General features: G+C 50.2%; 11 protein-coding genes across 11 annotated transcripts; 9 read left to right on the top strand and 2 right to left on the bottom strand.

Annotated features, from left to right (window-relative positions):
- Positions 1 to 389: 389 nt before the first annotated feature.
- Positions 390 to 1,611, top strand: N7462_010748 (uncharacterized protein; the record flags this gene model as incomplete). Its single annotated transcript, XM_057082462.1, has 2 exons — positions 390 to 861; positions 962 to 1,611. The coding sequence occupies 2 exons, from the start codon at positions 390 to 392 to the stop codon at positions 1,609 to 1,611; spliced, it is 1,122 nt and encodes a 373-aa protein (XP_056929502.1).
- A 373-nt stretch (positions 1,612 to 1,984) lies between these two features.
- On the top strand, positions 1,985 to 3,191 carry N7462_010747 (uncharacterized protein; the record flags this gene model as incomplete). Its single annotated transcript, XM_057082461.1, has 2 exons — positions 1,985 to 2,234; positions 2,305 to 3,191. 2 exons carry the CDS (start codon positions 1,985 to 1,987, stop codon positions 3,189 to 3,191), a joined length of 1,137 nt encoding a protein of 378 aa, XP_056929501.1.
- Positions 3,192 to 3,478: 287 nt separating this feature from the next.
- On the top strand, positions 3,479 to 4,390 carry N7462_010746 (peroxiredoxin-like family protein; the record flags this gene model as incomplete). Its single annotated transcript, XM_057082460.1, has 2 exons — positions 3,479 to 3,772; positions 3,890 to 4,390. The coding sequence occupies 2 exons, from the start codon at positions 3,479 to 3,481 to the stop codon at positions 4,388 to 4,390; spliced, it is 795 nt and encodes a 264-aa protein (XP_056929500.1).
- A 1,186-nt stretch (positions 4,391 to 5,576) lies between these two features.
- N7462_010745 (uncharacterized protein) lies at positions 5,577 to 5,921 on the top strand (the record flags this gene model as incomplete). The annotated part of the gene is made up of 1 exon (XM_057082459.1): positions 5,577 to 5,921. One exon carries the CDS (start codon positions 5,577 to 5,579, stop codon positions 5,919 to 5,921), a length of 345 nt encoding a protein of 114 aa, XP_056929499.1.
- A 1,165-nt stretch (positions 5,922 to 7,086) lies between these two features.
- Positions 7,087 to 8,826, top strand: N7462_010744 (carotenoid oxygenase family protein; the record flags this gene model as incomplete). Its single annotated transcript, XM_057082458.1, has 2 exons — positions 7,087 to 7,179; positions 7,231 to 8,826. The coding sequence occupies 2 exons, from the start codon at positions 7,087 to 7,089 to the stop codon at positions 8,824 to 8,826; spliced, it is 1,689 nt and encodes a 562-aa protein (XP_056929498.1).
- Positions 8,827 to 9,476: 650 nt separating this feature from the next.
- Positions 9,477 to 9,893, top strand: N7462_010743 (ACT domain-containing protein; the record flags this gene model as incomplete). Its single annotated transcript, XM_057082457.1, has 1 exon — positions 9,477 to 9,893. The coding sequence occupies one exon, from the start codon at positions 9,477 to 9,479 to the stop codon at positions 9,891 to 9,893; it is 417 nt and encodes a 138-aa protein (XP_056929497.1).
- Positions 9,894 to 10,674: 781 nt separating this feature from the next.
- On the top strand, positions 10,675 to 11,364 carry N7462_010742 (uncharacterized protein; the record flags this gene model as incomplete). Its single annotated transcript, XM_057082456.1, has 1 exon — positions 10,675 to 11,364. One exon carries the CDS (start codon positions 10,675 to 10,677, stop codon positions 11,362 to 11,364), a length of 690 nt encoding a protein of 229 aa, XP_056929496.1.
- A 1,009-nt stretch (positions 11,365 to 12,373) lies between these two features.
- Positions 12,374 to 14,720, bottom strand: N7462_010741 (putative chromatin remodeling complex subunit (Rsc9); the record flags this gene model as incomplete). Its single annotated transcript, XM_057082455.1, has 2 exons — positions 12,374 to 14,625; positions 14,684 to 14,720. The coding sequence occupies 2 exons, from the start codon at positions 14,718 to 14,720 to the stop codon at positions 12,374 to 12,376; spliced, it is 2,289 nt and encodes a 762-aa protein (XP_056929495.1).
- A 2,423-nt stretch (positions 14,721 to 17,143) lies between these two features.
- Positions 17,144 to 17,542, top strand: N7462_010740 (uncharacterized protein; the record flags this gene model as incomplete). The annotated part of the gene is made up of 1 exon (XM_057082454.1): positions 17,144 to 17,542. The coding sequence occupies one exon, from the start codon at positions 17,144 to 17,146 to the stop codon at positions 17,540 to 17,542; it is 399 nt and encodes a 132-aa protein (XP_056929494.1).
- Positions 17,543 to 18,020: 478 nt separating this feature from the next.
- N7462_010739 (putative C6 finger domain protein) lies at positions 18,021 to 20,718 on the bottom strand (the record flags this gene model as incomplete). Its single annotated transcript, XM_057082453.1, has 5 exons — positions 18,021 to 18,916; positions 18,972 to 19,561; positions 19,618 to 20,058; positions 20,121 to 20,233; positions 20,317 to 20,718. The coding sequence occupies 5 exons, from the start codon at positions 20,716 to 20,718 to the stop codon at positions 18,021 to 18,023; spliced, it is 2,442 nt and encodes an 813-aa protein (XP_056929493.1).
- Positions 20,719 to 25,462: 4,744 nt separating this feature from the next.
- On the top strand, positions 25,463 to 27,106 carry N7462_010738 (copper fist DNA-binding domain-containing protein; the record flags this gene model as incomplete). The annotated part of the gene is made up of 2 exons (XM_057082452.1): positions 25,463 to 25,757; positions 25,824 to 27,106. 2 exons carry the CDS (start codon positions 25,463 to 25,465, stop codon positions 27,104 to 27,106), a joined length of 1,578 nt encoding a protein of 525 aa, XP_056929492.1.
- Between the last annotated feature and the right edge of the window lie 251 nt (positions 27,107 to 27,357).

The raw sequence follows: 27,357 nt of genomic DNA, 5'->3' as shown, positions 1-27,357 counted from the left end.
ATGTCCTTCATATGGATCGACAACAGGTACCTCAGTCGGACCGAATTCGGTATACCGAGGGCAAACGAGACATTATATTAAACAAAGGGGCTCAATCTTGATTTGCCTTTTCCTGAGTCACGAAATAAAACGAAGTCCGGACGCCTTTATTGGTTTTTGCTTCTGTCTTCCCGCATCAGCAGAGCCATCAACTGCCTCGAAGCCCCACAACCGAGGCTCTTGGCAAACCCGGCGGGGAGCGACGAGCTTAACAACCCTCTTTTTTTATTTCTTGTTACCACCTCATCTCAGTGGCCATTAACTTCGTCCCCCAAATACTGAGGACAACGCCGCGACAAAACGACCAAAAGCTTGACTGGAAGTGTGTGGAGTCAGTGGTCGACGGAAAGATGTCTGCCCACGATCCTGCTACCACGTCCAATCAGCCCGCCGAGCTGACCTATCGCTCGCTCCCTATTTTGATCGGCTATCTTGTCTTGTGCGCAGGTCTGGCGCTGAATGCGTGCAGGGTCATCTATTCACGCTACCAAGAGCGCCAGAAGAGCAATGACTGGGGTAGTCCACACCGGCGGGGGCACTTCTTCGTATTCGCCGTGCTCGCACCCCTGTGTCTCGGAGTGACGTGGTTCCACATGATCGCGTTCTTCGTCCACTCTTACCGCAATTGGGAACAAACCCGGTACCTGGTCGAGTATACGGGTGTGGAGCTACCATCTCTCGTCAAGCTGGAACTGTGGCTGCAAAAGACGAAGCTCTTTGAAGAGGCTTGGGCGACCGTGGTCGAAACATCGCCTCGCCTGTGGTGGAGCGGGCAGATCTTCTGGTGGTGCACCGGATGGAGCGTTCTCCTTGGAGTTCTTGGTACGTGAGATTCAAAATGAGACTGAATTATACAAAAAAGGGGGAGGAGGGGGGGTAATTTCCGGACAACAATCGCGGCTAATGAAAATTGAATCGTCAGCTCGGAGGTATCGTATTCCTCATATCTGGACCTATATGCTTCTAGGCCAGCTGGTGGCTATCTCTTTCGCTGCCATCTTAGTGTTTGCTACTGTTTTGGTGTCTCAGCCCTCGTGGTCCAAACAGAGCAAGGGGAAGAAAAGCAATGAGGATGATGGCCAGGCATTATTTGCTTGGTGCCCACCTGTCTACGCAGAGGTTTTGCCGGTCGCGATCTCACTTCTTGGCGCAGTGTTTGTACCATCTGTTGTGCATTCAAAACATTTCATGCCGATCCTCCTGATTCCTCATTTACTGCTTTTTATCCCTGCGACGCTGCACCCGAGCCGCTCCTCAGGCAACACCAAACCTCAAGTCCAGGGACAAGTCGAAGCAGACCGAACCACTCGGAGATACATCGTTTTCTTCCAGTGGATCATCGCGGCTTGCATTGTTCTACATGCTCAATGGACGTATGTGATGCTGCAAGACAGCGGTGCGGGCTTCCAGGCCATATCTTATATCTCTGTGGCTCGAGACTTACCGGGTGTGATCTATGAACATCCCGCACAAAGCAGTGTTAGCTGGGATGTCATCTTCTGTACCATAACTTCTCTTGCGTGGACTTTAGTTCATGGGGGTAGCCCGTCTCGAATGCTTGGTGGACAGTGATATTGAACTCAAGAAGCATAATGGGAGAATGAGGTCGGGGGTGGAAAGTGTGTTGATTCAATTTTCTGGAGATGATCATGGACAGCTCAAAAAGAGTGAGCAGCGAGGCTGTTCGGCTTTGGCTGTCGGGGATTGCCCGAAGGATTGGGCCTTAGCAGGCTTAGACCAGACCATTCGACACGGGACGATATGCGGCTCAATCCTTCGACCTGCTTCGCCATTTTCTTGGCGTTGGGCGGGGTCAGACCCTTAGGGCAGTTGGATCTCGTGTCGTCTTGGCTTTGGGGGCAGTTCGTATAAATAAATAATCTCCCTGGTTTTTCCTTTCTTCTCCTTCCCTATAGGGTCACGCCGTGTCGTGCAATTGTACATAATGGCCGTTTCGCCAAACCCTCCAGTACACGGGTTCTTCCGGGCCCTGATAGTAGCCCTATATGCTGTATCATCCGTCCATGCCATCGCTTTTCAGACTCCCCTAGCTACAGCCGGCGAGAATGAGCAGTTTCCGGCACTGCCCACAGCCGGTGTGCCAGTTGGCAAGGCACATCAAATCAACCAACGTGACTACACTCGAACAATCACAGCATCGGCTACTGTCTGTGGCTATCGTGACAACGACATAGGTACGATGGTGCTCTTAGTCGAAAAAGGCTGCATCTTCAAAGTCCAGCTCTAACTTTTGTAACACAACAGACATACCGTTTACCTGTGGTAATACTGATTATCACTGTGCCTTGCACACCTCGGATTCCTACTATAATGCGCTGCTCGGCTGCTGTCCGAACTCGGGTTCTTATGATTGCTCATTCCGAACCACGTGCTACGACTATAACGAGATTCAGGAGTCCTCTCTTATCTCGTTATTTACGGATCCACACGTCTTGCTTTGCTCGGAGACCGCGTCGCCTGGGTGCAAGTCGTTCAACTGGCCCGAACTGGGGGGCGCCTCGTATTTTGCGTGCGAATCCACCAACACCGTCCACACGATCTATACCACAGCTACTTATACCTCCAGCGACGGAACGGTTACTGTCGCTGTGGCAACCAATTCGTACGTCGATGCTGCGGTCGTCGGGACTAGTACAACTACCCAAAGCACGACGACGGACTCCTCCAGTTCGGCTGTTTCGACTGTGTCACACTCGGCCACGACCACCGGACCTGTCAGCACCAACACTGGGAACGGGAACAGTTCTTCTAAGAAGAGTAGCACCCCAGTCGGCGCCATAGCGGGCGGCGTAGTAGGCGGCGTGGTGGGCATCGCTCTCCTGGGAGCTGCCGTGTGGTTCCTGTTGAGGAAAAGGCGAAACAACCCGCAAGAACAGCCTGCTGCTAGTCCGGCATATGGTCCCGCTGGACCCTATAATCAACCGCCCTATAGTCAGTACGCATACGGTCAACCGGCATATAGCCAAGTACCGACGGGACCAGAAGGGGTCCCAGGCTTGACTGGGGTAGGAACAAATGACTATGTCCATAAATATCCCGAGTCTGCAAGTGGTGGATATAACAACTTGCCAGCCGAGCTGTCCTCGACCAGTGCCCCGTCGGAGTTGCCCTCTCATCCTGAGAGAAGATGATGAATGAACATATCGGAGATAATTAACTATACATAATTCTTATTCTTTTCTCTTCCAGGCTTCTGGCTTCCCGTTTCTTTCTTTCTTTCTTTTTTTTGCCCCCAAATACTTCGTAGGGATCGACGAGAGATAGCCTTTTTAAGAGGAAAAGCCCCAACCGGACGGGAGAAGGCTGAGGTGGTCAGAGCGCTACTTTAGCCCCCCACCGCCGTTCATGTTCTCTTTCCTTTTACCTCGAAATCTCAACCTCTTTTCATAATCAAAATAACAAGGTAGATTTGCTTGCCATGTCGACCGAGGCAGGAATTGCATCTGTCACAAAGCCAGTCGAGCCATCAAATGATGATGCGAATACCAACCCCGCATCACCTCCCGTGGCCGATGGTGTCAAAGCAGCGGACGTCACAACCAACACTGCGCCCGTAAATGATATTCCACCGTCCGTGGAGACCTGTCGCAAAGTGGAAGACTATCCGGTTTTTGACAACAAAGGCAACCAGCATTCTTTTAAAAGTATTTACGATGGACCCGACTCTCCTCGTCGAGTGCTGGTGATCTTCATCCGGCACTTTTTCTGTGGGGTAAGTTCCCGTCTGTTGATTTTGATATACCCCCCGAGACGCTTCCAGGTCGTGAAACAATGGAATGAGTGCGACGGAAGAGTCAACAGAGACCAAGAACGAATTTCTAACATATAGCCAACTCAAAAGAGCTGCCAAGAATATGTCCGCGCTCTATCCGAGTCCTTCAAGCCGGCCGATCTACTGCAGCTACCCGTCCCGACGTCCTTTGCCTTCATCGGCTGTGGCGACCCGGGCCTGATCGACTTCTACGCGAAAGAAACAGGCTGCGAGTTTCCGATTTTCGCGGATCCCACGACTAAGCTCTTTGATGACCTGCAAATGATCTCGACGCTAGCCCTGGGCCCGCGCCCGGAGTACTTCCAGAAGAGCATGGTACGCATCGTCGCCGAGTCGGCCTACCAGGCCGCAAGGAACTTGACGACTGGACTCGTGACCAAAGCAGGAGATCATCGGCAGGTTGGTGGTGATTTCTTGTTCGAAGCAAGCGAAGAGGGGGGCTCGAAGGTGGTAACTTGGTGTCATCGAATGACTACGACGCGGGATCATACTTCGCCCCAAGAGTTGGCACAGATCCTTGATAAGGATGGTCAAATCCTTCTACCTAAGAATAATTGAAATATGAGAATTGCGCTATGTGGTCTATTTCAGAGTTATGTTTATATTTTATCTACTTTCAAGCTTGTCACTGGTTTAATTTTTTTAAGGCTAGCTAGCTAGAGACAGTAGCGATTCATGAAACAACTTTTTGCTTAAAAACTTATAAATACTATGTTCCATCTATGCTCCTCTCGTAAAAGACACGCAAAACCGAAATCATGTAAGAGAGGATCATTCATTCATCATGGTAATGACACTGCAAGTGACCGTGTATAAATCAATTAATTTTTAGATTTCGACACAATCTAGCTCGCTCGAAAGAGCGAACCAGATCATTCTGTAAAATCTCCCGTTATCAGTTTCCGTCAAATTGAAGAAATCAGAGTAGGTCAATACTATGCATACTGTCTACCGACACTTTCTTCTAGGTCTCAGGCTAAGTTACTGTGGCTAGTACCCATTTTTTCCTGAAGCTCTTCAATTACTGCCAGCATTTTTAGAACCCGATAAACTGGTCTCTCAAAATTAGATGATTCCACTGAGGCGATAACTCTGTTACTAAACATCGCACTCTGCTGGCACACTGATGAGCGAGCCCATCATCTACTTCTTCTTCAAAAGTGGGCCCGTCCGTAAGGCACTTCGAACTCTGCATCTTCTTCCTCCGTAAGAGACATGTTAACATATGTGTACATGGGATCGTGCACGACGGTTAGTCAGCTCGATGAACTCTGGCTCGTCTTACATTCGGCAAAAAAAGGAGTTCATGCGGCAGGCTGCTCAGCTGCTTCGAGCTTGCTCTTTGTCCAATAATCCAGATTTTTTGAAGTGGACTCTGGATCTGTCACAGCAGTCGCACGGCCCATATTGTCTCGTGCATGAACTCTGTCGCCGACAAAATTACCAGACGCCTCTTGACGCAAGAGAAGAATAAGGGGTTGAATTCATTTGTGGAATTATATGGATACTTCAAGACGCTGGAGAAGTCACCACATGCTAAAAAATAAACCGAGACCAGTGTGATTATTTTAGCAAAAGATATCATGTTGCCTTGTCTCTTCTTATACATGATTCGAAAAATGAAACTGTCTTTCTTGGTAAGTGATTTGGTCGGAGATACCTCTTGTTTGTTGTTCATAGAATGAAAATGCTTTTCGCGTTCTATATGGCGATATAGCTTCCCGAGAAGCTCTCAAGTCCCGAAATGATGGCGAGAGTAAACTTTCGATACCATGCCAGATGGATAAAAATTTTGAAGCCCGAGATCCCAAGGCACATCGTTCTCGGCCATGTCGAGGTTCTTCTGGGACGCCTGGTCTCGCGCAAGCAGGTCTGTGTCGACGTCCCTGTCTACGTCTGGCTGGGCGCTGGAGATCGTGCCATCAACGACATCATAGAGCCGCTGATATGTGCATGTCCGTTCGCGGTGGCTGCATTCAGAGCAGGGAGATTCCCCGTTGCAGGCCTTCCTAATGCTGGCACAGCTATCACAGGCCCGCTTGTGCTTTCCCCCTCGGAGACCCTTGGGGATCTCAACACCATTCTCTAATCGTGTCTTGCATGACTTCCAATGTCGCCGGAGTACATCTCTGCCAAATTCTGTTAGGATGAACTGCCTTGTGCTTCTCAAAATTCAGGTGAAGGGAGCGGAGGCTTTGGAATATACTACGTGCGGGCACATACCCTCGACTAAACTGCGCACCGCAGAAATGGCAGACGTGGCTTCTCTGGGCAGTATCTGCAGTGAAACAGTCAACGACGATAGTGATCTCTGCGATCAGGGTCGGTGGTACCTACGGGTTGTGTTATGACGTTTCAAGTGATCCAGTCGGGTGAAGGTGGCCGCGCACTGGTCACATCTCCACTGTTTGTCCACTGGTACGGCTGTCGACGGCGGTGAATCTTCCATGCCGCTGCTAATCCGCTTTTGGGAATAGCAGGCGAGACTGGAAGTCAACGAGGCTGGGAATTAAAATTCCTTTGATCTGATTCGTCGGGAGGCAAATTAAAGTCCAGACTTTTGTGCTTTCTAGCGCGACTCGGGCAGTTGTTGTTCTAGAAGGTGGGTGAATCCCGCCCAGCAAGCCGCGGGGCCGTCGGCATCGCTTATGCACCACGGGACAGGAAATGCAAGACGAGATACTAACCAGATCAGTCGGTTTCAGGGGCCCGCGCTAGCGACACAGCACAAGTGACAGATGGCAACTGCTGAGCCACACGCAGCATGGTCCCTGAACTGAGAGGGAGCGGGTTGTAAACACTGCCCCAGGATTGGCATGGGCAGGATGCACACCGGCATGGAAAATCCCCGAACAGGGGCTGAATGGAGTGCCGAGTAACCGAGTCACACTGTACCGGAATTCCAGCGTGCGTACCCGAGTAACACGTTCGCAAGATAACGAAGTAACAGAGTCGCAGAGTAACAGAGTGGAGGAGTCGAGCAGTTGGAGAGTCGAGAAAGTCGGATAGTTTGGGTCTCGCCGATCCACCGCCAATCCGCCGTCGCGATTCCCCCACTTTCATTGCTCGGTCGAAGAGCCACTGCCACCTCGACCCAGAGGTAACGAGATGGACTCACGAGGATGGTCCTTTTTGGGATCAGGTCAATCCCCGAATATAAAGCCAGTGTGACCTCGACCTTCGGAGCTTGAAATCTCTCAACGAGCAGTTCATCAGCTTCATCTTGCACAGCTTCGACTTTTCAATTCAATATAATGCCCTCTCTTGCAGGCGACGTCGACCCGGCAGTCGTCGATGTCTCTCAAAGTTCTGAGGAACATTGGAACAACTGGCCAAATGCCAAGGGTGTAAGTCTTCGTCACTTTGCTCAACACCTCCCGCTCTAAAACGAATCATAGTTTGACCCGGAGTATGAGGAGCGCACGCCCGTGGAGCTGGTAGTGACGGGAAGGATCCCTTCCTACGCGGCTGGAATTCTATATCGAACTGGCCCTGGAAAAAGCCAAGTGCAGTGCGAGGGAGATCAGGTCTTCCAGCTGTCCCACTGGTTCGATGGATTCAGCCAAACTCATCGCTTTCAAATCATCGACTCAAATACATCTACTCGAGTTCTCTACAACTCTCGATTCTCAACCGATGCTTTGATAGAACATGTCCGTAAGACAGGCTCTATGGAGAGAACGAGTTTTGGTCAGAAGCGTGATCCGTGCAAGGCCATGTTCGGTAAGATGCAAAGTGAATATGTCCCGGTTCCCGAGGGCGCAAACGCGGTAAACATTGGCGTTACACTATCAGTCAATATGCCTGGTCTCGGCGGCCAGTCGGATAACGAGTCAACCGAGCGCTGGTCCAGTTCGCAAGGTATCCGCACCCTGCACGCGAAGACGGATTACAATGGCTTCAAGAAGCTCGACCCAGAGACCTTGGAGCCTCTTGGCCTGGATTCACAACAATCATTCCACCCTGAATTGAATGGACAACTTACCGCGTCTCATGCTCGCTCTGATCCTAAGACTGGAGACGTATTCAACTTTAACCTTTCTCTGGGGGAAAGCTCTACATATCGCGTATTCGGCGTCTCTGCTTCGACGGGCAAAACCACTATCCTGGCGACATTCCCCGGTGTGCCTGCCTATTTGCATTCTTTGCTCATCACGGAAGACTATGTTGTTCTCTGTGTGTGGAATTCGCATCTGAACCCATTGGCGCTCCGCGACGGCTCCGTTATGGATGCAATCATACCAACTGATCCGACCCAGACGGCGACATGGTACGTCGTCGATCGCAAAGGTGGTCAAGGCTTAGTTGCGACTTATGAAAGCCCTGCGTTCTTCTGCTTCCACACTATCAACGCCTGGCAGGAGCCGCGAAAAGAAGATCCAACAAAGATTGATGTTGTTGCAGACTTGGTACGAATGGACAGTGTCGATTTTCTCAATCTCCTCTATTACGATAATATGATTTCCTCGCGGCCCAGTGCAAAGGAATTTGCCTCAAAAAGAGCCGATGCATTGCGCTCAACATTTACTCGCTTCCGCCTTCCTTCTCTGCCATCATCCCCTTGCTCTGATATTATCAAGGCAAGCGTTGAGTGGTCTGCATGCAAATCGTTCTCTCCGGAGCTGCCGACCATGAACCCCAACTTTGTCACCCAAAAATATCGATATACCTACGCGACTACATTCCGAGGAGAAGCAACCCTTACAGACGGGATTGTCAAATTCGACTGCGAGACCAAAGAGGCCGGCCTCTGGGCCTGTCACAGTCACTCCCCTGGTGAGCCCATCTTTGTCGCCAATCCAGAAGGTGTTAGTGAGGATGATGGCGTTCTACTGAGTGTTGTTCTCGACGGCACTACGGGCAACAGCTATCTTTTATGTCTTGACGCTCGGGACTTGACTGAACTTGGTAGGGCGAACGTCAATGGAGCTGTTGGCTTCGGATTCCATGGGCAGCATGTTCCTACTGTAGGATTGCCTACGGGAGATTATTAGTCTTGATTCTCGTGTTTTTTTCTTGTCTTTGATTTGTTATTCAACCGGAGCCAACTATGTTGTAGTGAGGACATCACCTGCTGTTTAAAGTAGGGTGCACGAATTTGATATTTTGGTTGGGTCTGGTGCACGGTCGCTCCAGGCATTCTTTTGCTAGATAGTCTAAATAGCACGCTTTCCACTCCTTTCGCAGACAAGCCTCTGATTTCCAGATTGTGGTCTGACTCCGGGCGTAATGAGGCCCAATAGTTTGGTAGTTGATCTAAGGACGTCAGTGGAGCAGTTGCGAGCTTCTCTGGAGTATTTAGTAGATTTTAGAGCATCTCAGAGCATCTCAGAGCATCTCACTGAAATGGATAGCAGATAAAAAAAATGTAAAAAAACCATTCCAGAGATTTTATTCAATTTGTAACCCACTCTATGTCCTTCTACCGGGACTGTGACGGGGCTGTTCCTTTTGACTGAAGCTGCCGTGGCGCCCTGTGGATGACATCCGCCCACCATTGAAAACCGAAGTCGAAACCCCCATTTTGCATCCGGTCCTCCCACGAATATCATTGATCACCTCACCCAATCCTCCTCCTTTGACTGCCAAAGTTCTATATAAAGCAAGATCATTCAAGCACACCACACCCCGAATATACCTAAAAATGGCTAGCGGCGAAAAGGACCTTTCGGTCTTACTATCCACAATGGAGCCTAGCCTGGACCCCACAGTCTACTTGTTCATCACCACCAAGAAGGCTCTGCATTCCCTGCCGCTGGCGACTCTTCAGCCTCAGTTGATCGCCTGTGAGGCCGAGGGTACTACCATCGTCACAAGTGAGGAGTTGGCTGCAACTCATGGCTTCGAAGGGATCTTTCCATGCAAGAAAATCTCACTCACAGTCCACTCCAGTCTGGATGCGATCGGGTTGATTGCAGCAATCACCAATCGTCTCAAGGACCATGCAATCAGCACCAATGTTGTCAGTGGATACTTCCATGACCATATTTATGTACAGGCCGGTCGGGCGGAGGATGCAATGCGAGTTTTGGAGGAGTTGATCGCTGAGTCGAAACAATGAGATGGAAAGGATGAGACTGCTTTGGTGCTTGAATGTCTAATGAATCCGGTCCCACGGCCTACCTTGCCATTTGCCTCTAGCAAGGAAGGAAAATGGAGAAGAGTCCCAAAAAAATATGAGGATCATTTGATATTTGATAAACACGATTGTTTCATCTACTATATACATCCTGTAACGCCTCGCACACCTTCAGTAAACACAACCAGATCAACTTGTTGGCGGTAGATTAAATATCAGTCTCAGTCTTCTGTCACTAGTCCTGTACATCATGTTGTCCGGTAATTGATAGAGTTGCTTGGCCGGTAATTTTAGTTGTACGTCAAAGCTGGCGCCGCCGTGAAGAAGGCCGTGAAGAGCAATAAGGACATCCAACCCACCATGATAAATTTTTGAAGTTATGTACTTTCATTCAGCTTTCAGGATACTCAATTGCTTTGGTTTTCTTCTTTAACCAGAAAATGAAAGACTTTGACCAAATATTCCCAAATAGCTTTGCACGAGGAATCGTTGTGGCCAAGCACACGCCCTCTTTGGCGCAGTCTTTGTCTTTGGGGTGACCCAAAGTCTGGATCGCCGTAATAAGACAAGAGAACGCGATCATATACAAATCCTGTTCTCCCATGGAAAGAAACTAAAGAGGCTTTCTTCTCTCGCTATGCATATGATTGGATAACATAAGTAAGTACTCATACTTTCTTGGGATGGTACGCCAATCCCTTGTTGATCGAAGGAAATATGGGCACACATGTTATGTGAAAACTCACTCCAGTAGATGTCAAATATGAATGACACAAAGGCCAAAGCCAATAATACTCCTCAGTGCTCTCGAGTTCAAGGAGACTGCAATGCGCAGCCGAAAAGACAAACTCGCTATTCGAAAACAGAAACCAATATTCGCCTGATTCAAGAAGCCGAAGCTGTACTCGACAAGTTTTGGAATCAAGCTGACGAGGTAGAAAAGAAAGTGATTAATACCCCAGAACTTGGATTTACTGAGGAAACCCGGCTACAATTTGAAAGCGCTTTTCTTGTTTCGGGAAATTATACTCTCAAGCGAACTGCGGACTGGGTAGAGCCACCCAAATCTGCAAAAGCGGCACCGAAACGGTCCTATTCAGAGACCTTCATTTTTTCAGAGCAAGGAACAGAAGCTCCAAAATTCTCACCAGAACGACCAAGGAAAAAGGTGAGAACTCGAGGCACGCCGGGCCCTGCACGAGCAGCATTGCAAGAACCGGAAACGGCAGCACCGGCTGAACAGGCCCAGGAACAGACTGTGTACGAAGTTGATGCTCGTGCCTTCAAAGTACTCAGCACTTTGTCCTGGCAGCCAACTTACTCCTCTACACCTGGGGGAGTATTCTGGAATGATTTTCTCTACGCAATGCAGAATATTGGTATCACGGCCGAATGCGAGGCTCGAACTGGCATTTTACACCCCCAGAATCCCAGCGGGATAAGGGATCCATGACCTTTCATGAGCCACATCCAGAAAAGAAGCATCCTTTCAACGTAATCAGAAATATGGGTCGACGTTTGAGGAGGAAATATGGGTTTGAAGGCCATATGTTTGTTTCAATTGATTGATTGTCATCACCTAGCGAATGTTGTTGGGGCTCTTTTCTTGTTTCCTTCTGATATTTCTTTTCTTTATTTGAGTATTTCAATGCTTTCAGGGTTGATATCGCCTTGGAGTGCAAGCAGATATTATCAAACAAATGAACTCTTCGGTTGAGCCTAACTGTCCGCGTAAAGCCATTCAATTTTACCCCTTCTAAGGCCTATAGTCATCGATATTCTAACCAGATATTGCTGAGGTTGATTTCATTGTTCACCCTTATGTCTCGATTGCCATCTCTCACACTGCGGAAACCCTCCGCTTCTTCAACTACAATCGATCATGTGCCACGCAGGCTAGAGACAGGAAAACGTGTCTGACAAAAGAAATAGTGACGGATGGGAAAATAAAAAGAGTCTGATAGTTCCAAGCCATATTACACCATAGAGAGCCAATATTGAATGAAATCTGAACTACATTTCCGGGTCCTCATAGAACCAGAACCCCCCTACTCCATACCTATGGTATACATACATCGTCGCAAAGACATCAAGCAGTAACAGGACAGAAAGGAAGCCGAGAGGAAATCAAAAACGACGACAGAATACAGAAACACTGGGGTCATGTTTCTATCTTCCTCAACCAGAGACGCCAGAAAGATGAGATCGCCGACCCCCAATCCCGTAGGAAGAACTCCGCTGTACTTTTGCGTGCAAGGCTGGCCGTGTTCAGGACGGCCAAGCATAATTCAAGACAGAACACCCCCGCTTAAACAGCTCGCGACTGCGTCTGCCGAGGTGAATACCAGCAACTGGCCATCACCATGAATAGAAGTGTAAAGGTAGGGCGAACAGGGTATTAGTTATACAAAACATGGATATGATAAAAACGCCCACCAAGGGGGTTCTTGTTAAGAGGGATGTCAATAGTCATCCTCCTTCTCAATCACCATGATCAATTCAGTCAGCTCTTTGCGCAATGCGCGGTTCCGGTCCCAGACCTCAACAATCTTAGGACGCTGGCTTGTAAAGCAAGCCTTCTTCCAGGAAACACCGCCGTATCTTGTAGAAGCCCGGTGGGGAAGGCCTCTGGCGATGTTACGCAGCACCAAGGCAGCCTTATAGGCTACACCGATAGGCTCACCTTTCTCGTTAATCGGCGTGTCCATATAGTACCACTTACGCACAATTCGCTCCTGAAGAACAGCACGCTTGGTGCTAGGAGGTGCTGCATCAGCCGGTCGATCTTCGGGAAGGTGCGATGAAATATGGCCAGCAACCATCGCAGTGTTTGTGCTAGGACCAGAAGCCTTGAATCGTGTACAGCCATCCCACTGGCAGGTGTGGATCGGCGTTTCAGCCGCTTCCATCTTGAATTGACCAGACGTCTCTGCAGCCTCTAGGTTCATATGATCGATAAACACGTGATTGCGCAGATCAGTGGGAGATATGAATGCACGTTGGCACATTTGAGACGGCTTGGAGTTGTCGGCCCATTTGCAATACAAGTATGGGAAGCCCTCAAAAGTATGAGCGGTTTCTAATGGTCGAATACCTTTAATAATGAATTTGGTTGCAGTGCCAGGGCCATTGATGACTTGAGCTTGCGCATTTGTGAAGGTGTTGCTAACGTTCTTGATGAACTCCGCAGCGGGAAGGACGCCTCCGCCATGGACGCGCGGGTCTGCGAAGCGGCTTTGGTAGGCTTGCCACAAGGCAATTTGTGTGATTTCACATTCCGCATCCTCAACAAAGCAACATCGAAGCCACTGTGAGCTGCGCTCCGGCTCCGTTAGTCCCATCAGCTTCTCTAATAGCTCTGGAGGTACGCGAGGAATATCGGACGGCGGCGGTGCAACTTTCTCCTCTTGGAGGACTGTTTCTTTCTTGGTGGGCCGTGCCTCATACGTGAGAAGAGCAATCATGCGCGGAACAAAGACGGTCGGGAAGCTGATAACATCCATGAGGGTCTCGATATTTTCGGGGTTGAGGGTATATTGGTACCAGAAGTCCAATGCGCCACTCAAAATATCTTTATCGAGATCCAGAAGCGTGTGGTAGTATAGCTGCTGGAGAGTCGACTTTGATAGGCTCTCCATGGCTTGGTTGCAATCCGCATCATTCAACTCAGTGGAGAAGTGCGTTAAGGCCCAAAGCGCCCTCATGATGTGGGCGCGATCAGGCGAATCCAGGCAGTTAACTAAAGAGATCCAGAGAGGATCCCGAGGATCAGTCCTCATAAACTTGGTCACTTCTTCGGCGATGTCGAGAGCATCATTCTTGATTTCGTTTAGGCGGGGCTGGTTTGGTGTGTTCATAAGAATGACAAGGAAATCCCTGAGAAGGCCGCTTGCATATCGTGACACATAGTAAGCATTTTCCTTCAACAACACCATGTTTCGAAGAACTAAAGTGGCTTCCTTGATATTTCGGAGTTGATGGTTGAACTCGTGTGTCTCAAGTGTATCGGTTGGGATATTTGTGGGGATCCGGCGAATCTTGTCCAGAATATCCCGGGTCCCATGCAAAGAATTCAATACATTGACCCGGTCAGTTGGTTGTCGAGGATCGTACTCAAATTCCCATCGCACACCAGTACACAGGTAGGTAATGTCCAACGCTTTTTGCATCAAATTTTCCGCAAGCAACGGGAAACCTTCGAACTTGAATTTGTCCCACCTTTGGTTAGAGATCTGAACCAAATGATATAATGCAAAATCGACCTCATCTGCAATGCCAGACTGGAGGCCATAGTGCGCCCGTTTGTAAATGTGATCCGCTGGGGCCAAACTACAATTTAGCTCTTCGTCCGTGGAGAGGGGTCCAATGGGGCTCCACTTACTTCGTGGAACTTCAAGAAATCTCAAAGGAAAGTATGGATCATAGAAGTCTGGCTGTTTCGCCATCTTAGTCCTGTCATAGAGACTAGCAAATAATGCCGGCCTGTTTCCGGGTGTGGGAACTTCGCGCGTTGACATGGGGAGCTGCGTTTGGCCCTTGCCTTCCCAGCTCTCGACTGAGAAATGCGCACTTTGGGGATTGGCGGCAGGGTTCATGTGCATATGGGAGGTCATCTGCGGTTGAGGAGAATCGAAGTTCTGGTGGTGTGAACGTCGCGAAGGGGTCGTGTCTGGGATAAAGGGTTGATTGACTTTCGGCGCCTGGCGCAGACCCTCTGTGCATATGGTATTAGATCAGCCCGTCGTTTTATCTGAATGGATACGAGTTCTTACGTCGCAGAGATGTCCGTTGCGGTGTCGATCCAGACATTTTGGCTGTTGGTAGAGGACAATTCAACCCCTAGTAATGAAAAGTGGGTGGCAGTCACAGAGTGGGACGTCTGCGCCGCGCAAGCTCTCCCTTGCGAGCGTTCGAGGGTAAGTTAGCGACAATGAAGATACACCACCTTCGTCACCACGCAATGGAAAATTAAATATGGTATTCCCAAGAAAGCTCTTCACTTTTGTGGTTGTATTTGCGAGAGAATCAAGTTGCCCTTGAGTGTGATGGATGGCAGGGTGGAATGACCACCAGATTGCTCTTTCAGGCTTCGTTGAAAGAGAATCGCTGAATTTGATTCAAACAGCTGGCCTCACAAGTCGACACTGGCTCTGCTAGCAATGGTGGTTCGCGACCAGGTGGAGATATCGGGCGCGTTCGAGGCTGAAGGCTTTGGGGGGGTTGCGCAGCGAGTTGACGAACACGAACACGTCGAGTCAGGAGGGCCGTGGGGCTTCCGAGGACGTGGTGAATGGCAGATGTGTCACAAACCCAGGCGACCGATGCCACAGGGTGAATAACCGTCAATGCGTTGTGCGTAGCCCTTGGGGGCAGTGGGAGTGGCTGGGCTTTTGCGATCAACGGACCTGATCAGCCAAAAGTCCGCGCTCTCGCCAGGGCGCGTTTGCCGGGCTAATGTTGTTCCTACTCCGAGTGATGTGATGGGGCTATTCCTGTTTTGGAAAGTTATTGCCTAAGGCCTCTAATATCACATCTATAGCCTGTCCAGTTCAACACTCGCAATTAAAGGATCCATTAGAGCAATCTGACTTCGGGAAATCAGCCAAGGAGAATTTCAATCTCACAAGGTATCTGAGGTGGTAAGGGTTAAGAATAGAGTACCCATTCCTCGCCGGGGCCTCTGTTTCTGATTTGCATGGTTTCCGTTCATCTCATTCATTTCGTTGCTATTCAGACAATAACACCGGGTAAAGTATGGCTTAAGAATTCAGACTGCCTCATAGCTTTTAAAATAAGTACCGTAAACTTGTAGATGAGCAGTAAAAAAGAGTTGCTAGTTGGGAGTTGGGCCCGCGGGAGTCGGCTACCTCGGTGACTAAGTGAATGGAGGGTTCAACTTCCAGAAGTTTCAACTACGTTGCTGTGCTGTCTCCTTCTTTTGAATCTTTCACTCTGCACTCCCACCTTTATGTCTCTCTAAGGAATAATATTATCTCTTTAGATTTCTCAAGCCACTTGGTTCAATCACGATGCCCCAAGTCTCTCTGAATCAACGACCCTTGGAAACTCGTCTGCCGTTGTCCAAGTTCTCCCACTCCACCACTCCTCTGGCCCAAAATGGCCCATTGGTCTGGACTCATATCAAAGGAGATGAAAACATGGCTTGCATCTTTGAGAAGTATTCGGGAGACATGGCATCGTCGAAGCTGATACTGAAAGTGATTCAACGCCGTGCAGTTCTGGTACCGTACTCCTGTTCGGTCTGTTCGTTCTATGGATAGCTGCAGAAGAGCTAATGACCGTCGACAACACCCAGGAACAAATTGATATTGAGCACTTTATTCGAAGCATCAACATGCAGCAGGCCTTAGTACAGAGTACATCGCCTTCAAAGCCATCGGCCTTTGCTGTTGTGGTGAAAGCCCCATGTTTGGCTGTGAAGTACCCCCAAGGTGAAAATCAGGTTCGTACACTTCCTCTTATCTGTATTATCCAAATTTGCAGGCTTTAACATGCCCATTCTGGGCTGTCCTCAGGTCAGGCGGTTCCAACTCAAGTTTGCTCAAGATCAAGACTATTATACGGCCCTCTCCATTCTCAGCGGAATTAACTGTCCATTGACTGAAAGCAGCATTTCTTCTCCTCGGGCTGTGAGACGACTGCCTTCGTCTTCATCCTTGGCCTCGGTACCTTCGGTGCATTTATCCACTATTGCGTCAAGAGAGGAAGGCAGCACGATCACTTCGGACAGCAATGTACCAGGACCTTTTTACTCAATATCTCGAACCACGTCTGACGTGGAGCGCAGTATGTGCATGGTACAACCTTGGAATAAAGGCGGCTTCTTTCAGCTTGAAATATATTTCTGATGCTTTAATTCATTTAGTCCCTAGTACCCTTTCGTCGGCCACGGGCAATCTCCACAATTCGGCATCGGGAAAGGCTCAACTTCCTCCAAGTCAAGATCAAGGGCCAAAATACTCACATAGCCCTACAATGGAAAAGCATCAGTCTGAATATTCTAGACCACAACCTTCCAGTTCTCGTACTACAGCTGCACCAGTTTTCCATGATCAACAGCTCAATCAGATGCTGCCCCCAAAAGGGACTTACCTTTCCTCAAGCCCAACCAGAAGACCAGAGCAGATAGTCTTAGTCAAAACTCTTCGCAGCAGAAAGTTCTGGAGTCTTCAATAGCAGAGCAGCCTGCAGTTGAACGTCACGATTCGCTCATGTCAGACTTTTCCTCCGCACCCCTAACATCAACACAGCCATACCCAGAGACAACGCAGACAGATGTCTTCGCTCCAGACCTGCAAGGTACTCAGCCTTTTCCTTTCTCTAATGCAACAAGCACCCAGGTAGCTCCCGAGCTTCTAGTACCTGCCAGCCAGACTGGTTTGTCATACAATGAAGCCATTCACAGTTCACAAGCCCAGCAGTCTACAGAACATACAGCAGATATTTCAGTCGAGGATCAGCTTTCACTTTATCTTGCTTCGCCAACAGAAGAGCGAATCGCATTTCTGGAGAACTGGATGTGCGAATTGATCGAAGACGAACAGTTTATGACACTGTGCCAGGATGTTGAGGGAACCTGGAAACGCTTTGCTTTCGGTATCAAGCATTAGTCGTCCACTTCCAGTCTTTAAAGGATTAACCAAAATAGGGGGGAAGGTGATGCTTTTGTTAACGTGACACTTTATATTGATTTTTACTAGGACAGCTTTGTATATCTTAAAGCACCGGGTATAGTTTAAATTAGGTAATTTATAAGAATTAATTTGATCCATTGGATTTTATAGTGACAGATAGGATACAAACATATTCAAAGCATGCATGCCAACCATACACCAGCTCAACCAAGAAACATAACAAGGCCAGAAAAGACAGTAAAAGCTTACATTAAACCTTTCTCCGGGTAGCCAACTGTATCCAATAACAATAGAAGGATTAATGGAAGAAAGGGAAAAGTGAAGAGATCAAAAAGTGGAGAGAAGGGATATATAAGATCCGGAACAGGCAGGCGTGAGGGACAAATTTTTGCTTACACGAAGTGAAACAGGCAGAAAACCCACAAGGCCATTAGCATTAGGGTATGGAGAAATCTCAGCGAGTGCGACGGTAGATTAGCCCAGAGAAGACATTCAAATAGCCCTCCTTGGTGAGCATTGTGAAATCCACCACAACACGACCGTTCCCGCCGTGAGCCTGGGCCAACTGCGGCGCCAAGTTCGGCGAAGTCTCACCGTGCTCGGCAGACAGACCCGGCGGAGGTGTGGACGCATTCTGGCCTACTGAGCCCTCCGCACCAACGGCCAGGTCAGCCAGGTGCTGGAGCGAGCGCTGCTCGTTGGGGCCCATAACTGGAGGCTGAGATCCGGATCCAGTAATATTGTCGCTCCGAACAGCGCCGATGGCAGCCTCCTGCAGTTGGCTCTCCTGCGACTTTGCGCGGCGCCATTCGAGAAAGACGCGGATCTTCGCGTCCCAGCCGGGCGTGCCGAAGATGTTATCAAACTCGCCGGCCATAGCAGACCGCTTTGACCGGAGGTCGAGTATCTCCTCGACTTTCTGTAGCGAGTCCCAGCACTCGCTGCTGTGCTCGGGAAGAACGCTAGCCTCCAGAAGAGTCATTGAAGCAAGCGCAAGACTGTGCAGGTCGAATGGGGTAGGCAGACGGCTTTGCACAGTCGCTTTGTGGAGCTCGTTGATGACTTCTTGGGCACAGTATATGATCTCGTATGGGCTGTAGACGAAGACATGGCGCTTGATTAAGAGGCGGACTGTCCAGTAGAGTTGGGATTGAAGGCTCTCAAAGAGAGGCCGAGTAACGGTGTTCTCTGGCAGCTCCTGTACCTTAAACACGTCTTCCATTTCGCCCAAGCGCTCAAGAGAAGCAACCAGGTTGGCGCCCACCATCCGCCCGAGACCAGTATTAGTCTGACAGACGTTGTGCTCAACAGTGGCCAGAGTAACCATCTCCGAGAGGAATGTCGAGAAAGCTAATGATGCCAGGTTAATTGGTGTTCAGGGCAGTCCAAGGATAATTAGACTTACATGCAATGCCTGTGGTAATCGGTCCAACGATCCGTTCATCTTCACGGCCACCAATCTCCTGTCCTCCGATGACAGTAGCATCGGCCACACTAATAGCGTACCACCGAGTCAGGATAATCAAAGCCACCCAGTTGCGACGAGTGAGATTGGCATCCGAGTCGACATCTAGGTCAGAGGACCGCTTGTTTCTTAGCTGGCCTTGGCTCTTGGCCAAGTCGTAGCCAAGTTTGCTGGCTGCCTGAACCAGAGTGTGCTTGGGAATGCCATCTTTGAGGACGAAATTGTCCGGTCCACGAGTATCACAATCGATGATCATCAGAAGCAGGGTCTGTAACCAAATTAAGTTCACTGCTGTCGATTGGACAATCAAGGGCTGGCGAGTATGATATAGGAGAAGGTCCTGAGCATTGTCAAACGACGTAACTTTCTCAAAGTTGCCTACGACGCGAGACAAGTCCGTCCGAGTGACCGAATACAGTGCGTAACAGAATATTTCCTGGGTTTCACGGTTGCACTGGTGAAGAAGCTCCAGTGTCCGATCTCGCGTATGTGGAAGGACCGGCAACAGGGTGTGGACCTTCTGGTAGTAACTGCACATGGTAAGATCTCAATATTCGGTAAGAGGACATTTTTGAATGGCACATACGCTTCCAGCGCCCCTTCATCAAGATTGACAGGAGACATGTCATCATCGCCTTCATGCTTGGGCAGATCTGCCATCTCAAGACCACCGGGGAGATCCTGCTCATTCCCGGTCGGGTTCCAGAAGAGATTGCCAGGCTTCGGCGCACTGCCGCTCGCAACAGTGGGGTTGTATGGGTCTGCGGTTGCATCGGGGGCGTCGAAGGCATTCGTGCCGCGGCCATTAAACGGTGGCTGAGCGAAAGAGGAGCTCGGTAGACCTTCAAACACTGAGTATGTTCTCTTGCGACTTGCTGAGCCAGGGTCCACCGGCGATGTGAAGTCTTGATAGCCACGAGACAAGTTGACCTCGTTCATGGACTGGTATGGCACGTCGGGCTGGACGATTCCAGGCTGCATCTGGCTCTCAAGGGTATGAAGTCGTTCGGCGAGCTCCTTGATATAGCTATGTTCACGATTCTGTCAGTGCTTGCGGTCTGGACATCTGCACGCGTGTCGTCATCTTACCCTTTGCTAGGTCCACGTTTCATGGGCACGCGACTGAACTGGCAGACGACTCCCAGGCGGCGACAATTGGAGCATGTCTCAAGACCAGTTTCCGAGCTTGCGTCACATCGTACCTATTAATCGAGAATGTTATGGTTAGCTATCGGAGTAGCTGGCGCGTCTTCCTGCGGGATGGGAGGGGGATGTCGCGACCGACCTTTTTCCGCCGACACTCGTCGCAGGCTCTAGAGATTTTCGATCGCTTGCGTGCACTTTGTTCACCGTAACTCAGATCGTGATTTGGGTCGACGCCCACCTGCTGGCTCGGAGGGAACTGGAGCATATGCTGGTGTTGGTGTTGGTCCTCAGAGGAGTGGCGACCGATGTCGCCGGCGTTCGACGAGCCCAACACCATTCCTTGGCCATGATGCACGCCATTGCTTGAACCGTCACCTAATCCAGGCCCAGAAGCTTCACGCGACAGCTCAGCGGACAGCAGTTCGTCGGTTGTCAGTTGGCGGTTGCTGTAGTACGGCATCGCGCCCTGAGCCATCTGCGCGCCATTTGGAGATGGGTAAGAGGGCGCCGGAGGCATATCAGGCTGCTCGCGAGGATTCATCGCGCGAGATTATACCCAGAATTACACAAAAAGTGATGGGTTGAGAGTAGAGCGAGCTTCCGAGAGATGGGAGGGGGAGGTGGAAGGACGCGCAGGCGAGAGGGAAGGGTTTTTTTTCACTACAGGCTAATTTTTTGGCGGCCAGGGAATTTGACAGGGGCTAGTGCCGCCGCATTGAGCAACACCAACATGATGCGATGGAAGCTGAGTGTGTTAGATCGCGCTTTATCCAATGTTTTTCTTTACTTGGTATAGTTCTTGACCCGGGATGATCGCGCGGAGGACGGCCTTTTGTTTCTGCGTGTTCCAGCGGATTAATACTATTTCCCATCTCCTGCTCCCGGTCGGATGGCGAGTTTGTCCGATCGTGTTTTCGGCTTTCGGAAGTACTATCTGGCTCACAGAACAATGGACTCTATTCTCTGGAATAGTTGACTGATCTGAATCAATTCCAGCGAATGAAGGATGGTTATCCCTCTCCATATTTACAGAATTTGAAATTGAGCCCTAACGGTCGACTCTCGCCGGCCGGATAGAGCCATTGACTGAGACGAGGCTCGAGTAAATGCATGTGAATCAAGATAGCAAAGTCCGCCAAAGCCTCGCTATGGTCAATGATCAATCACTCAAGTGTCATCACGCTGGTTCAGAAATAGCACAGGAAGAAAGAGGCTATGTGAGAGACCAATTTTCGATCCTTCAGGATAATATCTGAGCCACAATCTGGGAGGGATATAAATAAGTATCGAAACCAACATCTCGATCTCCACCATAAGTACGGTGCTTATGGCCAACACTTCAAAATTTTAAACCATTTCCTGATCGAAATAACAGTAATGTGATGAAAAATCAATCGATACCCATGCCATGTATTACTGAAGACATAAAAGTTTTCCCATAACAGGTCGTCAAGAACGCATCATCTCCTCCCTTCAAGTATCTAAACCTCGACTAATTGAATTGTTACGCCTAGGGAACATCAAGTCTCCATGTAGATTCGGGGGATGCTTGGTTGGAAGATGTCGCAGCCCAAAGGAGGAAGAGGCTGAGTAAATTCTGTCGTGAGAATGCTAAAAAGCACTATAAAAAGTTCCTCAATACTAGACTACTACCGACCACCTGTTGGCCAATATTGATTATAGTTGTTAGGAGACAGGCACAGGAAGAGCTATACGAGGAACGATTTTCAAGATGAGTCAACTTGAAATCAACGCCACCACCGGCTCGTTTCGGGAAACGCCTGCTTGATACTGGCATCATTCAAATTTTCTGGTCGCCAAGCCATCTCCTTATTCACTCGAGTCGTGATCCCTCAATTTCGCAGGGCATCTCGATGAGAGAGGGAAGAAGTCCTACCTGTCTAGGATCTCCTACGCCACTCCCGTTGGGTATATTTGCAAGAGCTTTTTCGCTTTGTGGAAAGGACCCTACTTCGCTAGTGTAACTACGTTCTAACTGGGCGGGTCTAGGGGTTCAAATGAGGAGCGTTCCTGTCGAGTGGAACCGACAGGAATAGTGGTGGATGGAGTCGCCTTTTATTATAGATAGCTGTGGAAGGGGGTGGAGAAATGGTCTGGTTTATAGTAGCATCTGAGGCTGGTGAAACACGTTGTGAATGGATATATTTATTTTCGTACCGAGACTATCAAATATACATTAAACATATCTTGCGATGGGTCTCCCGAATAAAATTCGGGTCCATTCTATGTATAGGGTATAGACGGTGACATTAAAATGACCAAAGTATATCTCTAGATCCTTCTACCCACTTACATAGTCTAGATCGTACCAAAGCGCTGGTCAACTGGGACAGTGTGCTGCTCTTTTGAATTTGTATGGACTTTGTATGGGTACTTGATCTCCCGGCCAACTTGAGCAGTCTAACTCTATTTGTCAGGTTGATCCCGATCGTGGGTTTGCCTGCAAGGTAATGTGATTTGCAGGTCGCCCGGCACGAGCATTCTGAGACCTGTGCGTACGGGATTTACCTGTCCTGTACGACGACCCTGGGTGTCTAGGTACGTGTATGGTAAGGGCAAACCGGAATCCACACCCATGCGGGCAGCGATTGGCCATCCGCGGCCTCTACTGCACACTGTTGCATGCGCAGATCAGGGCCCACCCGCCAGCGGTCGAAAACCCTCTGCAGGGCGCCCGAAACAGGCACAGTGACGCCATCGCCCTGCGTGCGAACTGCGCCATGGGGTATTGTCACAGAGCGGTAAGTGTGTATTGTCGCGAACCTAATGATCGATCCGGGTCTTTGCAACCACCGACCGGCTCGGCCTGCATGTGTCGTGTAGGTTCGTGCGGGCCACGAGATTATCTGCTTCCTGACTGCGTTGTTTGTTGCATTACAGCTAATAATGATCTCCCTTCTTTCCCCTTGAAAGCATCGGTGATTCTCACCTTCGCTGACAGCGCCAAGGGCAGGGCCATGACTGCTGCCAATGATCTCCCGCCCCCTCGTGGGCGCTCGTGGGCGCGCCTTGCAGGGATCATGGAAAGTTCCTTGGATCGGACTAACTGGTACCTGACCTGAAGTCAAAATTAAAATATGCGTAGTCGTCGTATCATTTTCTCTAGTTGTTGAGATCCCCTGGAATCATGTGCAACACCAGGGCGACCGCCAATCCTATCGAGGGAGAGTCCATATCAATATGTACTATATGAGAGCGCGGAATTCCAAGCTCGGACGAATGTTAAAGCTGTGGGAGCTGCGGCCCCAGGTTTTACTAGCGAGATCCATCGGCTGGTGGGGTTTATGTTCGTGCGAAGGGTGTGGACCGAGAAAAATATAAGAGAAAAAACGACCGTGCTTTGGGTGCTCCGCCGCCAGACAGTGGGAGGACATCATCCAGGGTCATGAAGGAAACGATTGTCTACAGAGACCAGTCTTGCAAGTAAAAGTTTTGGGTACGTTGCGAGTGCTGAGAGGGCTCACCGTCGGGATATTCCGTAGAAGACAGTGTATTTTTGAAGCACAATATCAGAGCAGAATAATGTTTAAAGTGCGAATATAATTTCGCTCTGCTGCGCCCCCTGGCATAATTCTCGTGATCCTCGTGGAGTCATGCAAGAATGACCCAAGAGCGATGGGATACTGTCACTTTGCATGGCTACGCAAGGCGGCTCTTGTTCGAAAATTGCGCAGCAACAGCGGTCTGGTTGAATGGGGAATGGCAAACCCGGAGAAGTTGGTTGACTGAGGCACAGTGAACTGGATGAGCCATGCCGGGGCTATAATTCACAGGTTAAATTGATAAAACCGGACAGGGGGCTGTAACCTATTGAATCCGCGGTCGCTAATGGCGTCTGTGACCATGTCAGAATCGTATGTTGTCTGTTCTCTGCAGTACTCGCACTTTGGCCCATCGGTATTCTAAATGACCCCAGCGAACCCTAAGTCGCCGGCGTACAACGAGTCCTGGTTCCTGGTGGGACCGGCCACGTCCTGAGACTCGACCGCATGTGGAGACGGGTTGACGGGTTGTCTGGGTTTCGCACGAAGAAAGGGGGGAAGATGGAGGTCAGGACCAGGTCCCAGGCCCCTAGGTCGAGGGCTGAGTCACACACAAGCTTGCATTGCAGTCAAGGGATCGAGGAATCCTGAATCCAACAGTGGACACAGCAAGATGACCTTTGAAGTCCTCCAAGAATAGCCTATGAATAATGGATATGCGGCGACGAGAGGGGTCACGGGTCCGTTACGAAACACCAGGTATGGGTACTATGTATCGTCAGTGTATGAAGTCATACCGCCCCGTACGCCGGTCGACTCAGCAAGCGCCCGCAAAGAAACCGGGCCACCGGTGTCATCGCCACGTATTTACAATACCACATACGCCCCAAACGCTCCAAACCCTCCCAAACCCCTCGAGAAACCCTGTGCCGTGCCTTGTCCCTGCCGTGTTCCTGTCTGGTACCTATGCGTATTGACCCGACGGAGCGCCGCCCAGCGAGACCACCAGACGGTACGGTGAAAATCCTCGTTACCGGTATTAAACCAACGCCCATATGAACGGGCTTCGCCTCCCTTCTCCTCCCTCTTCCTCTTCCCTTCTCTTTTCTATAGGGCGTTCTTTCGACTCCTGATATCGAACGCTTTTATCTTGGCCGCCACTACCGGTTCTTGGTGTCCTGTCTCACGGCCGGCGCCAAACGGTGCGTAGGCTTGGTCCCCCTCGACTTACCTTCTCTCTTCTCCTCTCCGCGCGCCTACTCTTAAAAGAACCTGGATCCTTCTCCTCCCCCTCCCTCTTCGACAGCCTCGATTTTCTCGACTTACTTTAAGATTGTTCTTCTTTTTGGTTCATTGATCCAGACTCGGATCTTCTCTGAACCGCACACCAGTGATTCCAGTTACGGCAGGATCCTGATTCGTCTCGACAATTCCCACCAGCTTCCGTGTATTACTCCTGGGCCAGCGTTCTATGAACCCTAACCTCTACTTCTAAGATACCCATTTGTTCGTTTCAATCCAATTCGGCGATATTAACTCTCCGATTCGATCTTCTTCTGGCCTTGACGGCTGCTCGGTTGCCTTTGCGACCGTTGTCTTCTTCCATTTCCCCTTTACCACCCATTTGACCCACTTCGCGATTCATCGCATGTGTCCAACTCGGTAACCATCGCGATGCTTATTGATGGTGAGAAGTGGGCTTGTGAAGCTTGCGTTCGGGGTCACCGGGTCAGCAGCTGTCACCACAGCGGTATGTTTGAGTCTCTTCCTTGATTTCCCCAGATGTGGATTGTCTGCCTGCAACACCGCTCGAGCTTCCGTTCTCGTGGGAGGTGGGATTGCGACAATACCCGTGCCTCCAAAAACCTGGCAATTGCTGACCATTGTCCCATTCTTCGGCTGCCCGCCCTAGACCGCCCGTTGACCCATATCAACAAGAAAGGCCGCCCAGTCTCTCAATGTCCTCATTGCCGTGGCCTACGCAAGTCTCGAACAACCCATGTCAAGTGCGAGTGCGGCGACAAGAAAAAGAAACATGATTCGTCTGACAGCCATGGTGACAAGCGTGATCTCAAGCGTGAGCATATGATGTCTTTCGGGCGCTAATTCTTATCTGTTCATCCATTCTGATCTCAATTTACAGAGGATGCCCTGCACCGCTGTGGCTGCCACCATGGCCAGCGCTGCACCTGTGCGCTGAAGAAGGAACCCCATCTTGATCCGGTACCGGAGACGGGCCTGCCCATCTCTCAGCCTACGGTTCCCGCTGAACTTCCCCGGAAACCCCACCTGACGTCGACCAAGTCCGAGTCGACGCTGACAATCTTCCGCGACGGTCATCACAAACCCGCCCACAAGCATAATGACATGGCCCACAAGTGTGGATTGCCATACACAATCCCACGTTCACATACCATCCACCACCCGTCCGATATGCCCCGTCGTTCGGTGGACCACCTTCCTTTGGCTCAACCCTTCATTCAAGAACCTCTTAGCCTCACTCTCGATCCCCGGTCGCAGTCGCAGTCACAACAGAGTTCCCCCGATAGCGTCCCGTCTGCGGGCACGGAGGAGGTCACGACTGCTTCTCTGGACCCATCGTTTCTGGACGCGTTTGCTGCTTCCGTTCTCCCATCCACGACTGCTTTGGAGAACCCCACTGACGGGACCACATCAAACCCGACATCTACCCCGGCCTCGATGGACAAGTTCCCTCTTGAGCAGATCATGACCAGCATTCCACCGCCTCTCGATGTCTCGACCTTCACCAATTACCAGACTACGACCACCAACTCTCCGATCACCTGCCTGGCCTTCCAGGATCCTTACCACGATCCGTACTTCGCATCCCCCGACTCAGAGGTGCCTTTGGGATCCGCTGGGTTGGGCGCGCCATCTGTTGACTGGTCTCATTTTCCGCTGTATTCGAATGCGCCGACGTCGACTAGCACACAGACTCCTTCCTATGCTAGCTTCGATTACTCCTACCCCACGGGACTCCCCCCTCCGTCATCCTCGGGAGACATCTCTGAGGTCGATGAGTTTGGACCGCTGCCCGGCCTTGGACACGCAGGCAATGACATGCACGATCTGCATAGCGTCAGCGAAGCGTCGGACATGGACCACCTCCGCGTCAGCTCTGCTTCCTCATTGGTGGGTCTGCCTCAAACGCAGCTCCTGTCGTCCAATGATCTGGAGTCGATCAGCATCGACGACTTCCTCAAGTCCGCCAACGAATCCACTGCCGCGCTCGAGCATCAACTGCAAGCCGGCATGGGCCTTGAGCCGAAGACTGTACCGGCGCCAGAGATGTACGCCTTGTCGCAGGCCCAGGATGCGGTTCCCATCTGGCCGGCCGGCCTCTTTGACGATGCAACCACCCCACCCATGGACGAGAACTACTTCCGCCAGTCCTGGGCCCAATAGTGAGCGGGGTGGCGAGGAAGATGGGTGAGTTGTACTCATCTTCCCTGTCGCTTCTTGACCTCCCCCAAAAAACTTTCTTTCCTCTCCAGGCGGTTCTCGTGAGCGCTTTGCTGCGTTGCGAGGACTTCCTCTTCCACCACCTCCACACCGTCTTTATGACCTTGATGAGAGATGATGATAAATGCCTCGATTCTTTTGTTTCTTATATACTTGTGTGTTTTGTTTACTAGCCAGTCCTAGATCTCTTCCAC

This window comes from Penicillium macrosclerotiorum (genome assembly GCF_028827735.1).
Source record: "Penicillium macrosclerotiorum strain IBT 26536 chromosome Unknown utg000010l_segment0_segment0, whole genome shotgun sequence".
Classification (NCBI taxonomy): domain Eukaryota; kingdom Fungi; phylum Ascomycota; class Eurotiomycetes; order Eurotiales; family Aspergillaceae; genus Penicillium; species Penicillium macrosclerotiorum.
The sequence above is the reverse complement of the archived record's forward strand: the minus strand, read 5'-3'. Positions and strand labels throughout refer to the sequence as shown.